The following is a 12,820-nucleotide window of genomic DNA, read 5'->3' as shown; positions in this document are numbered from 1 at the left end:
CATCTTCCCATTAGTTTTTCAACATTTTCAGGTCATTACTGATGTAAAAAAATTTTCTCTCAACATATTACTCTATTTCTCACCTATTTATACCCAATCTTCTCAAAATATTTTATACTTTTCTCATTTCCTCACCTTCTATTCCTTACCCCATTCCAGTTTAGTTCTTATTCCAGATCTCCTCTGAAACAGTCCTTACTAAGGTTTTAGAAGACTTTCTTGTAGCTAAGTCCAGTGGATATTTTTTCGTTCCTTGTCTTACATTACCTGCTCCTCACTCTTAAAACACTCGTAGGTTCTTATAGTGCATCCTATTTTCCTCCTCTTTCTGGCCTTTCTCAGTCTGGTGGAGACTTCTCTTTCTCTAGCTCTAATTTCAGAGTTTCTCGACACGTCTCATTTTGTCTTCTTTTCTTACTCTCTTTTCTTCTCTAGGTTATCACATCCACAACTGCAGCTTCACTTACCACACACTTGTAGGTGACTTACAAATTTGTGTCCCCAGCCCAGGCTTCTTCTCCAAATTGAAAAATTTATAGACACGTGACATTTCTCTTGGGTGTCTTAAAGGTGACTCCAGCTCTTTAAAACCAAAGTCATAACTTTTTCCTTTCCTGTCTTCCTCCATTGTTCCCTGAGCGAATGGCACTGCTATCCATCCAGTTACACAAGTATAGTATATTATCCTTGACACAACTTCTCCTGCACCTAAGACTTGGTTTTATCTTTCTAAATATCCCTTGAATGTTTCCACTTCTTTCCATCTGTAGTGCCACTACCCTAGTCCATGTTCCATCACCGTTTCTCATCTCAACTATCCCTGCAGTCTCTTAATTCATCGTACTGAAAGATCTTGCCATGCCTCTTTGCTCTTTTCCCCAACTCCAGTGTTTGAGCCACATTGCAATCAAAAAGATCAAATTCTGTCACGTACTTGCTTAAATCACTATGCTGACTGCAGTTTTGCTTGCTTCAGAACACACTAGTCCCTACCTATTTCTCCAACCTCGCCTCACACTGCATCCTCCCCTCACTCTTTGCACCCAAACCACACCACTCTGCTTCCCATCAGCATCAAATATGTGTTAGTATCTCCTGGGTCCTAAGCACTCTGATAGGTGTTGGAAGACTGCAGAGAAAAGAGTTCCACAAGACACACATTCCAGATGTCCCTTGAGTGGGGCTTGCCCTCCATCTCAGGGCCCTGTACATGTGGTTTCCTTACATAAAATGCTCGTTCTTCTGTTCTTTGCCTAGTTGATTCCTCATCTTCCTTCTGATCTCAAAGAGTTTCACATTTCCTCAGGGAAGTCTGTCTTGATTTGTTTTTTTCTGTTATATACTCCCATACGATCATAATCTTGTCTTTTTAGCATTTATCACAATTATATTTTGCTTGTATCTGTATAAGTCTTTGTCTTCCACATTAGGCTTTATGTTCCTTGAGGGTAGGGACCGTGTCTCTTTTTGCCCTACCTTTGTATCTCAAGCTTTTGCACATTTACAGGAACCAAAGGAAAAAACTGTATAGATAAATATTGGATTATGAGAAAGGTAAAAATTATCTTACTTGTTTTGGTCATTTGTGATTCAGTAAATGGTTTTATGTCCTTTATTAAGATTTTAGAGGTTTTTAAGTAAGATCTCATGGAAATTCCCACTATTGATCAATTACAGCAAATGAAATATCACTGAAGTTTTTTTAATTATTTGTTTATGGTGCCTGCCATACATATTTTTAAATTCACGTTATCACGTCTCTTCTCCTCAGTGCTTTATATCTGTTAGTTCTAGGCATAAGAATTTTTCCATACCCAAAGTAGAAATATATTTCCTGATTTTTTTTTTTTTTAAGATTTTATTTATTTATTTGACAGAGAGAGACACAGTGAGAGCAGGAACACAAGCAGGGGGAGTGGGAGAGGGGAGAAGCAGGCTTCCTGCCGAGCAGGGAGCCCGATGCGCGGCTCGATCCCAGGACCCTGCGATCATGACCTGAGCTGAAGGCAGATGCTTAACCACTGAGCCACCCAGACGCCCCATATTTCCTGATTTTATTCTGATTTCATCTATTTCCTCATTTAAGTAATACTTCAATCAATCTGGAATTTACCTAGAATTTACCTCGGTAAATGTAGCTTATTTACCAAAACAGTTAATAGACTACAGTGGATTAAAGGTGGCTACAGAATCTTTGTCACTCTCTCCATCAAGATGTAGCCTTTGTATACCTGAAGCTAACGTAACACTGTGTGTCAACTATACTTCAGTTAGAAAAAAAAAGAGGCAGACTTTGTTCGCCCGCCCTTTGAATCTCAGTGGGCACTAGACTGTTCGATCAAGAAAATGGAGCAGAGGTGACACTTCCGGTTCCAGGTGTAGCCTGTAATAGGACCTGGAGCTGCCACTTCTTTCTCTTGGAGGTTAGCAGCCACTACTTCAACTAGCTTGACATTGCTGTTTGTGAGAAGCCCAGCGTAGCCACATGGAATGTACATACTTACACATATGCTCTTTAAAGGCTCATCAGATGATCAGAGGCACATCTAGATTTAAGTGCTAATGACCCAAGTTTATTATAAACAGTTTAAGGTAAATTTGGATAGAGAATATAAAACCAAATTTTGGACAGCTTAATTAACTAGTCAAAACCTATGAAAAAAGAATCCTGTGGATTTTAATCTGTAAACACAGATAAGCCATTGGAATGGTTTGAGAAGTTGGGGAAAACTCACATAGGCCAAGGAAAGGCAGAGATGGTTTGGCATGGCTGGTCTCCAGGGGACTTGTGAGCAGACACCCAGGATTGGGATGATAGGCTAAGGTTTAAAGTGTTCATTTTTGTTTCAGTTTAGAGACAGGAACAAAGTCTTGTAGGTAAAGCATAGTTTCTGAGTTTGGGATTAATAGGAATAAGACATTGACTCAAAATCTGTTTAGCGCAAAAGGCGAACAAATCATGGGTGTAAAGGTAAACAGTGGTGTTTCCACTAAAATCAATAGATAAGACTGTTCCTATAATTATTTAATGTTGACCTGAAAGACGTCACTAATAAATGAAAAAAAATGAGAAAGTTAATTAGTAGAAGAGAGTGAAAAGCTATTATCTGTAAACGGTAACTTTCTACTTAGAAAATCCAAGAAACTCATTGTCAAAACTATTATATCTGTTAAGAGTTTTATAAGGTGGCCAGATATAAAATAAAAATATTGGTAGCTTTCCTATATGTTAGAACTAAGTGATTTGAAAATAACAAAATACATGAAAGTGACTTTAAAAATAGGAGTAAAGAAGTTATATGAAAAATGAGTCCTAGAAATATGAGAACATCAGAGATTTGCTTAGAGAAATACGTTTAGGAATTTTGCCACTCAGTAAATACTTCTGGAACAACTTCTGTTTCAGTGACCTATTGTTTCTAACAAATTGCCCCAAAACTTAGTGACTTGAAACAGCAATCATTTTATTAACTCACAATTTTGTGAGTTGACTTAGGAGTTCTCAGGATCCATATGATGTTGACTGAGGATACAGTGTTCTGCTGGGATGGAATGGTCAAGATGGCTCATCACATGGCTGGAAGTTGATGCTGGCTGTCACTGGGAACTTTGGCCCTGTGGACCAGAGCACCTTCATGTGGCCTCTTCTTTTTTTTTTTTTTTTAAATTTATTTATTTGACAGAGAGAGACAAAGCGAGAGAGGGAACACAAGCAGAGGGAGTAGGAGAGGGAGAAGCAGGCTCCCCACGGAGCAGAGAGCCCGATGCGGGGCTCGATCCCAGGACTCCGGGATCATGACCTGAGCCGAAGGCAGACGCGTAACGACTGAGCCATCCAGGTGCCCCCATGTGGCCTCTTCTTGAGGCATGGACTTCTCATAGCATGCCAGCCAGGTTCTGGGAATATCCTGATAGGAATTCAACATTTTCAGTCTCCTAAAGGCCAGGCCCAGAAGTGGCATGGTATCACTTCTACCGTATTCTATTGGCTAAGCAGTCACAGAAGTAGCCCATTTTCAAGAGGAAGAAAAACCCCACCTCTCTATGGGAGGGTGCCAAAGAATGTACATCTATCTCTTTTTATTACTCAAATATAATTAATATATGGTATTATGTTAGTTTCAGCTGTACAATATAATGATTCAACAATTCTGTACATTACGCCATGCTCATCATAAGTGTCCTCTTAATCCTCTTCTTCTGTTCTCACCTATTCCCCCACTCACCTTCCCTCTGGCAAACACCAGTTTGTCCGTTATATTTAAGATTCTTCTTCTTCGTATACACACACACACACCCCATGTATATCATATCTTCTTTATCCATTTCTCTATGAATGGACATTTTGGTTGCTTCTGTATTGTAAATAATTCTGCAGTAAACATAAGGTTGCATATATCTTTTTGAATTAGTGTTTTCATTTTCTTTGGCTAAAACCCACTAGTGGAATTACTAGATCATACAGAATTTCTATTTTTAATTTTTTGAGGAACCTCCATACTGTTTTCTACAGTGCTCCACCAGTGTGCATTCCCACCAACAGTGCAAGAGGGTTCCTTTTTCTCCACATCTTTGCCAACACTCTTATTTTTTGTGTTTCTGATTTTAGCCATTCTGACCAGTGTGAGATGATATTTCATTGTGGTTTTGATTTACATTTCTCTGATGATGAGTGATGCTGAACATTGTTTCATGTGTCTGTTGGCCATCTAATGTCTATTTTGAAAAAATGTCTATTCAGGTCCTCTGCACATTTTTTTATTTGGATTGTTGTTAGTTTTTTCGTGTTGAGTTTTATAGGTTCTTTATATATTTTGGATTCTAACCCTTTATTGTATATATCATTTGCAAATATCTTCTCCCATTCAGTAGGTTGTTTTTATTTTGTTGATAGTTTCCTTAACTGTGCAAAACATTTTTACTTTGGTGTAGTCTCAGTAGTTTACTTTTGCTTTTGTTTTCCTTGCCAAAGGAGACATATCTAGAAAAATATTGCTATGGCCAATGTCAGAGAAATTACTGCCTATGTTTTCTGTTAGGAATTTTATGGTTTCAGGTCTCACATTTAGGTCTTTAATCCATTTTGAGTTTATTTTTGTATATAGTGTAGGAAAAGGGTCCAGTGTCATTCTTTTGCATGTAGCTGTCTCGTTTTCCCAACACCATTTGTTGAAGAGACTTTTTCCCATTGTATATTCTTGCCTCCTTTGTCATAGATTGATTGATCATAAAGCTGTGGGTTTATTTCTGGCTCTCTGTTCCATTGATCTGTGTGTCTGTTTTTTGGTTTTTTTTTATACCAGTACCATTCTGTTTTGATTACTACAGCTTTGCATAGTATGTCTTGATACCTCCAATTTTGTTCTTCTTTTTCAAGATTGGGTTTGGCTATTCAAGGTCTTTCTTGGTTCCATACAAATTTTAGGATTCTTTGTTCTAGTTCTGTGAAAAGTGCTGTTGGTATTTTGATAGGGATTGCATTAAATATGTAAATTGCTTTGAGTAGTATGGAAATTTTTAACAATACTGATTCTCCCAATCCATGAGTGTGGAATATCTTTCCATTTCTTAGTGTCATCTTCAATTTCTTTCATCAGCATTTTATAGTTTTCAGAGTACAGGTCTATGACTCTTGGCTAAATTTATTCCTATGTTTTTTATATTTTTTTCTATTTTTGATTTAAATTCAACTTAACATATACTATATAATTAGTTCCAGAAGTAGAATTTAGTGATTCATCGGTTTCATACAACACCCGGTGCTCATTACTTCAGGTGCCCTCCTTAATGCCCATCACCCAGTTACCCCATCCCTCCACCCACCTCCCCTACATATTTTATTCTTTTTGGTGCAATTGTAAATGGGACTGTTAGCTTCCTCCCTCCTCTCCCCTTCCCTCCCCTCCTCTCCCATTGGGATTGTTTTCTTAATTTCTCTTTGTGCTACTTCATTTTAAAGTATAGAAATGCAACAGATTTCTGTATATTTTGTATCCTGCAACTGTACTAAATTAATTTATCAGTTCTGGTAGTTTTTTGGTGGAGTCTTTAGGATTTTTTTTATATAGTATCATGTCATCTGTAAATAGAGTTTTACTTCTTATTTACCAATATGAATGCCTCTTACTTCTTTTTCTTGTCTGATTGCTGTTGCTAGAACTTCCAGTACTATGTTGAATGACAGTGGTGAGAGTGGACATCCTTGTCTTGTTCCTGATCTTAGAGGAAGAGCTCTGTTTTTCCCCCTTTGAGTACAATGTTAGCTGTGGGTTTTTTTAATGAATGTGCAGCCATTTTGATCTGTCCTCTGGCCACAAATTATTTTTTTTATTTTCCCCCCTTGTTAAATACACTTACTGTCTCCTAAGAGACCTCGTCTCATTATGGCATCAGGCTTGAAGTCCAGGATCTTACCATCTAAATTAAATTAGGTCTAGGTTTGAAGAGGTTTCTCTCTCACTGAAGACCTGTGAATTAAATTACAGGTTATCTGCCCACACACCCAGTATACACTGGTGAGGCAGAAACGGGGAAACTACAGTCAGCACTCTCATTATATTCCTACACTCTGCTCTAGGAGATTGTTTTAATAGTCTAGTTTCCAGTGTGAGTATTATACAGACAGATAATTTCTGCTAGAAATTAGACTAAATCAGGCTGAATTAATAGGTATTTGACAAAGTTGGATGCATCAGTGGGGCTGCTTTGAGGCAAAAGTCATTTCATAAAATAATAGTACCTCAGGGCAGATTAGATACAAGGGATAAAGAGCAATGTTTATTCAAGATCTCTTTGTGGACTCTAGTGTAAATATTAGAAGAACAATGACTCACTGAACAACTGAGGACATTGAGGGAAGTTCTTTCAACATGAAAGATGAAATTCTCAGTCTCGTTTGTTCAGTTGGAAGAGAGTAGTAGGATAGCCAAGTGGCATTGTCTTGGAGACAGGTAAAAAAAAAAAAAATGTGAGGGCATCTGGGTGGCTCAGTTGGTTGAGTGACTGCCTTCAGCTCAGGTCATGATCCTGGAGTCCCGGGATCGAGTCCCGCATCGGGCTCCCCGCTCAGTGGGGAGTCTGCTTCTCCCTCTGACCCTCCCCCCTCTCATGCTCTCTGTATCTCATTCTCTCTCTCAAATAAACAAATAAAATCTTAAAAAAAAAATATGTGAGATACAAAGCTGACGATGTGTTTTGGCTTCCAATAAAGTGTAGAAGTAAAGCATTAGATAAAGCTGAAGTTATGTGCAGAAGGGTAATGGGAGTCAGTGAAATTTAGTTATTAAGAAATTGCTAGAATATATAGTATATTGGACGTATTTATACAGAAACTAAGTGAGAAAGGAATCTTGAGAAGGAAAGTAAGACATTAAATGAAACAAACTGAAGACAGGTGAAAACAAGAGAACTGAATCTTACCTGGGACAGGTAAAATTTTGAGTTCTAGGAAATACACAGAAAAATAACGTAGCACCATTTGAATCAGGAGTGATTTTGAGCCCAGGAAGAGGGGTGGTTTCTCTGCTACTTCTGATTATAGTTTTTTTTTCTGCCTTTGTTAAATATGGGGAATAATTGCAGCTTGTATGGAAAATAGAAGCACTGATTGCAAGTTTATTGTAGCTGGTTAAGATGTGCCTGTAAATGTAGACATGTTTTTAAAGATATGATTAAATTGCTATTTTAGAAGGGTGTATTTATTATTGATGAACAGCGTAGGTTAAAAGAGACAAAGACAAGATGCTAGAGAAAGGAAGGTTAGGTATAACCCACACAGACTAGTTACAAACCAGTAATAATTTGAACTATGATATGCCACCCTATCCCAGTTCATATGCTGGATATTTTCCTAAGCCCTATGTATTCTCTCTAATATTCCTGAATAGCTCTCATATTTTATGATCTCCTAACCTCCCTTTTAATACTTTTATCCCTTTTATTTCTTCTATAATTCTCATTTTTCTAATCTCACCTCACATTTCCATTCTGTATTTAAGGCCTATAAAATACGCATATTCCCTTATGTGGTTTAGCATCCCTTTCCTAATTAAACAATTTCCCTTTTTCTAGTTCATGGAATTTTTTATTTCTTTTTAGGCAGAGAGGTAATTTCAGAAAACCAAGATTCAGTTCCAAAGCAGAGAATTTCTGGAAAAGAATCATCTCCTGGAGTGATTATGACAAGACTGACCAAAAGCGGATCCCCTTCTTTAGATGCTTGGATGAGCAATGATTGGTTATATAGGAACCAGGAACACTGGGACTTAAATTTGCCAGAAGAAGCTTTTGTTCATAAGACAGTCTACACTGAAGTGGGAAACTTTGAAGGTAGTGAGAATAAGAAAAGTTTAGATGTTAAGTCAGTTAATTCAACTTTGGGTATACAACAAGGAATTCCTATGAGAAAAGGGTCCTCAAAATGTGGTAAGTTTAAAACTAACTTCAAATTTAATTTAGACTCTGGTAAGCAATATTCAGAATATAATGAATGTGGGAATGCCTTGAGCCTGAGTATAGATATTCAACACCCAGGAAGTCATACCTTAGTGAATTCCTATGAATGCTATCAATGTGGGAGAGCCTTCAGTCGGAGTTCATCCCTCATTAGACATCAGATCATTCACACAGGAGAGAAACCTTATAAATGTAGTGAATGTGGGAGATTCTTCAACAGACGTGCAAACCTTACTAAGCATCAAAAAATTCATGCTGAAGCAAAGGTCTGTGAAGGCAATAAATGTAGAAAAGGTTTTAGTGAGACTGAAGACAGTAATAAAAATTCAAGACTTCATTCTGGAGATAATCCCTACGAATGTGTTAATTGTGGAAAATCCTTCAGCCGAAGCTCTTCCCTTATTCGACATCAAATGATTCATACAGGAGAGAAACCATTCAAATGTAAGGAATGTGAGAAAACTTTCAACAGGAGTTCAAACCTTAAAAAACACCAAAAACTTCATACTCAGGAGAAGTCCTGTAAAAGGAAGAAACCCATGATTAACTACATCAATGAATTTATACTAGAGGGAATCCTGTGAATAGAGTAAATGCAAGAAAACATTGGTCAGGGATTCTTCTTTAATTGATATGACAGAATTAATATTGGAGAGAAATCTGTTACTGGGTAGGAGTATGCTCCCAAATGAAGCCACAAAGGTTTGGAGTTAAATGTATCACCATACAAGTCTTTGCCTATCATTATTCTGATATCCATTGCCATCATCATTCCTAGTTCATAAATGGGACCTATGGCATCCTTATATTCACATGATTTATTGAAGTAGATATTAGGGAGGAGCCAGGCAATACCCTTGCCATTGATATTTAATAAAACTCAAACTTTCAGTCCTTATAAGAAGGTCATGAGAAACCAGGAGCTCACAAGAATATAGGAATACTTCTAAGGACTGAATTTCCTGAATTAATGGCAGAGACCATAGGAATGGCAAATTACTCCATGATAATATCCTTGGCCGTCCTGGTGCTGAGTGGGGACTAGAATTGGAGGAGGGTTATCAATTGCAGTGGGAAGTGGATTCTATATATAGTCGTCAAATCTGCGTTTTTAAAAGTACTCTTTGGGATCTAGGCCCGAGGGACATCCATAGTCTTGGGTCTATCATTTATTCTAAGCATTAAGAGGTCAATAAAGTGTCTTAATACTCTGTGCACTAGTTTCCTCTTTCTTCTATAAGTTATTTCTGTAAGTTACCTTTGAGATCCTGAGCCAAGAAATTAATCTGCCCCAAAATATTCATATTGGAGAGATTCCCAATGAATGAGGATGGTGGCTTTTGGTTAAAGCTCATATCTTACTCAAAAACAGAAAAGGTATACTGGAGTGTGAACACTTATGATTAGTTAATGTGCAAAGTTATTCTATGTTCATTTGTTCTATGGTTTCAGATCTTTAATCCATTTTTTATTTAATTTTTGTGTATGGTATAAGAGTGGTCCATTTTCATCCTTTTTTGCATGTGACTGTCCAGTTTTCCCAACACTGTTTATTGAAGAGACTATCCTTTCCCCATTGTATATTCTTGGCTCCTTTGTAACAAATTAATTGACCACATATATATGAGGGCTTATTTCTGGGCACTCTGTTCTCTTCCATTGATCTATGTGTCTGTGTTTATGCCCGTACCATACGGTTTTGGTTACTATAGCTTTGTAATATAGTTTGATGTCAGGAAGTGTGATACCTCCAGCTTTGTTCTTCTTTCTCAAGATTGCTTTGACTATTCGGGTCTTTTGTGGTTCCATACACATTTTAGGATTTTTTTTTTTTCTGTGAAAAATGCCATTGGGATTTTGATAGGGGTTGCATTGAATCTGTAGATTCTTTGGATAATGTGGACATTTTAACAGTATTCTTCTAAGCCATGAGCATGGAAGATCTTCCTTATTTGTGCCTTCTTGTTAAATTCATCCATAGGTATTTTATTCTTTTTATGCAGTTACAACTGCATACCCATGGATAAATTTAACCAAGGAGATGAAAGATCTGTACATTGAAAACTATCAGACATTGATGAAAGAAACTGAGGAAGGCACAAATGGGAAGATCTTTGTCATTCAGCCTCAGTGCAGGGAATGACCCAGTGTCTAATCTCAAAAACCTTCTCCCTCTCTCTGTGCCCATACGCCATATCCCATGAATTACTAAGGCATTCTGCTAGTTGTTATCTATTATATTTATTAATTTTCATTGTTGTAGAAGTTTAGCTGGGCACATAGCCACCCAACTTTAAATTTCTGTTAGTAAGTCCTGGTCGATGGGATGTGAACAGAAGTGATGTATGTCACTTCCAGGTCTTGCCCTTCAAGCAGCTAGGCATCATTCTATTCTCCTGACACCTTTCCCTCTCCCTGCTGGCTGGAGAACCGTGAAAACTGTAGTAACTGCAGTGGACTACAAGTGGGAGCCAGTATGGACCACCCATCTACCTCAGATGGTTAGAGAGAAATAAACTTCAGTCATGTAGAAGCTCCTGGTTTTGTTGTTTTCTTTTGTACCACAGATTGCCCTATATCCTTAGTTAATATGCTCACCAAATCTTTAGACTCTTCCTTGTATCTCTCTGCATATGTCCCTACTGGTACTATATTTATATTCTGGTTACTATCCTCTCTCTCTCATTACTTCAGCTAGTGTCTCTGCCTTGAAATTCTGTAAAATGCAGGCAGAGGATCTTTTTGAAATACAAATTTTGATTATTGCACACAAATGCGTAAACCTTTCAAATACTCCCTGCGAACTTTTAGATGAAATCTAAACTCTGAAACGACTTACCTTGTCTTTCATATTCTAATGTTTTCTTGCACCGCACCCTTTGTACTCCATGTGTCAGCCATGCAGCAGCTTCCAGCTTCCCATCCACCGCATGTGCTTAGCTCTAGGGTTTTCCATGTATTTCCTATTCATGGAGACCTCCTCTTCATCTAGCTAATTTTCACTCCTTCAAGTTTAACTAAAGAGATTTCTTTCTCTAGAAAGCCACCTCTGACAACCAAAGACAGAAAATCTATGTACTAAATTCCACATACTTATACGTTTACAGCACTTACAGGAATTCTATTACAATTATTTATTGGACTGTATCCCCTAACTACTTAGTATGACTTGGGGGCACAATTAGTCTGTAAGAAGTAGCATACTGGCTGGCAACAAATAGTATTGAATGTGAGTAGGAAATAGACCTGACCACTTATTTTTTACATCTCAGTGTAAAACGATGTAACCAAAGACATCTTTTTTAAAGATAATAGTTACTTTGAGAGTGCGTGAGCAGGGTGAGGCACAGAGGCAGAGGGGGAGAGAGAATCCCAAGCTGATTGCACGCACAGCATGGAAACCTGAGGGACTTATCTCAGGACCCTGAGATCATGACCTGAGCCAAAATCAAGAATCTCATGCTTAACCAACTGAGCCACCCAGGTGCCCCTCTCCAAAGACATTTTTAAATGAATACTAATGATCCCACCACTATAACATCAGTACTTTTTTCAAATTTGTGTATTTTTTTTTTTTCAGATTTTATTTGAGAGAGAGCACATGAGAGGGGGTAGGGTCAGAGGGAGAAGCAGACTGAGCAGGGAGCCCGATGTGGGACTCCATCCTGGGACTCCAGGATTATGACCTGAGCCGAAGGCAGTCCCTTAACCAACACAGGTACCCACAAATTTGTGTATTTCTTTGAATAAAAAAATACTTTGTTGTTCACACTGAATTAGGATTGAATTATGATTAGTGGCCCTGACTGGGCTCTATTTGCTATCATCTTCATAGATGTGAGCTTTGAATTTAGTAATTTACCAATACCAGTTCTGCTCTATCAGTATTCTCCAAGTACTCCTTGATACCCAAGTTGTTTATTCTTGCCCCCATTACTTCATGTTGATGTTGTAATGGCTGAAATAGGCTATTAAAAAAGATCCACAGTTGTCATAGACATTATGTACTAGTCTAGCAAGTGAGGAAAATCGTATTAGTTACAGAATTTTCCTTTATGTCTTCATTGAGGCAAAATGGTAACATCTCAGTGGGTGGGTTTGACTTCTGAATGAAAATGTGTAAGAGGGGGAGGGGCCGGAGAAGAGTGTTAAGGACAGTTCCTTTTGCAGTCTTATGAGATCACTTCTCTAGGAGAGACACTATAAAGTGATCTGAACTCCCACATCCTTAAGGAATTAGATGGATTCCAAACTCCTCCCGTCACTTCCAGAATAAAATCCGCCTGGCTCAGCCCCTAGTGGTTTGAGCTCACTGTAGGCAGTCCCAAGAGCTGCAAGAAGTTCCGGTAAGTGCGTCTACAATTCG

The 12,820-nt window shown here is 38.0% G+C and overlaps 1 protein-coding gene across 1 annotated transcript in view; it reads left to right on the top strand.

Annotated features, from left to right (window-relative positions):
- The window catches only part of ZNF215 (zinc finger protein 215), a 29,464-nt gene extending 18,361 nt beyond the window's left edge, over window positions 1-11,103 (top strand). Inside the window, exon 6 of the mRNA XM_081798674.1 lies at window positions 8,098-11,103. Within this exon, the coding sequence (XP_081654800.1) occupies window positions 8,098-9,038 (941 nt within the window). The 3' untranslated portion in view covers window positions 9,039-11,103. The remainder of the gene's footprint in view (window positions 1-8,097) is intronic.
- The last annotated feature ends 1,717 nt before the right edge of the window (window positions 11,104-12,820 follow it).

Source organism: Leptonychotes weddellii, chromosome 11 (genome assembly GCF_054177405.1).
Source record: "Leptonychotes weddellii isolate Sample4059 chromosome 11, ASM5417740v2, whole genome shotgun sequence".
NCBI classification, from domain to species: Eukaryota; Metazoa; Chordata; class Mammalia; order Carnivora; family Phocidae; genus Leptonychotes; species Leptonychotes weddellii.
The sequence above is the reverse complement of the archived record's forward strand: the minus strand, read 5'-3'. Positions and strand labels throughout refer to the sequence as shown.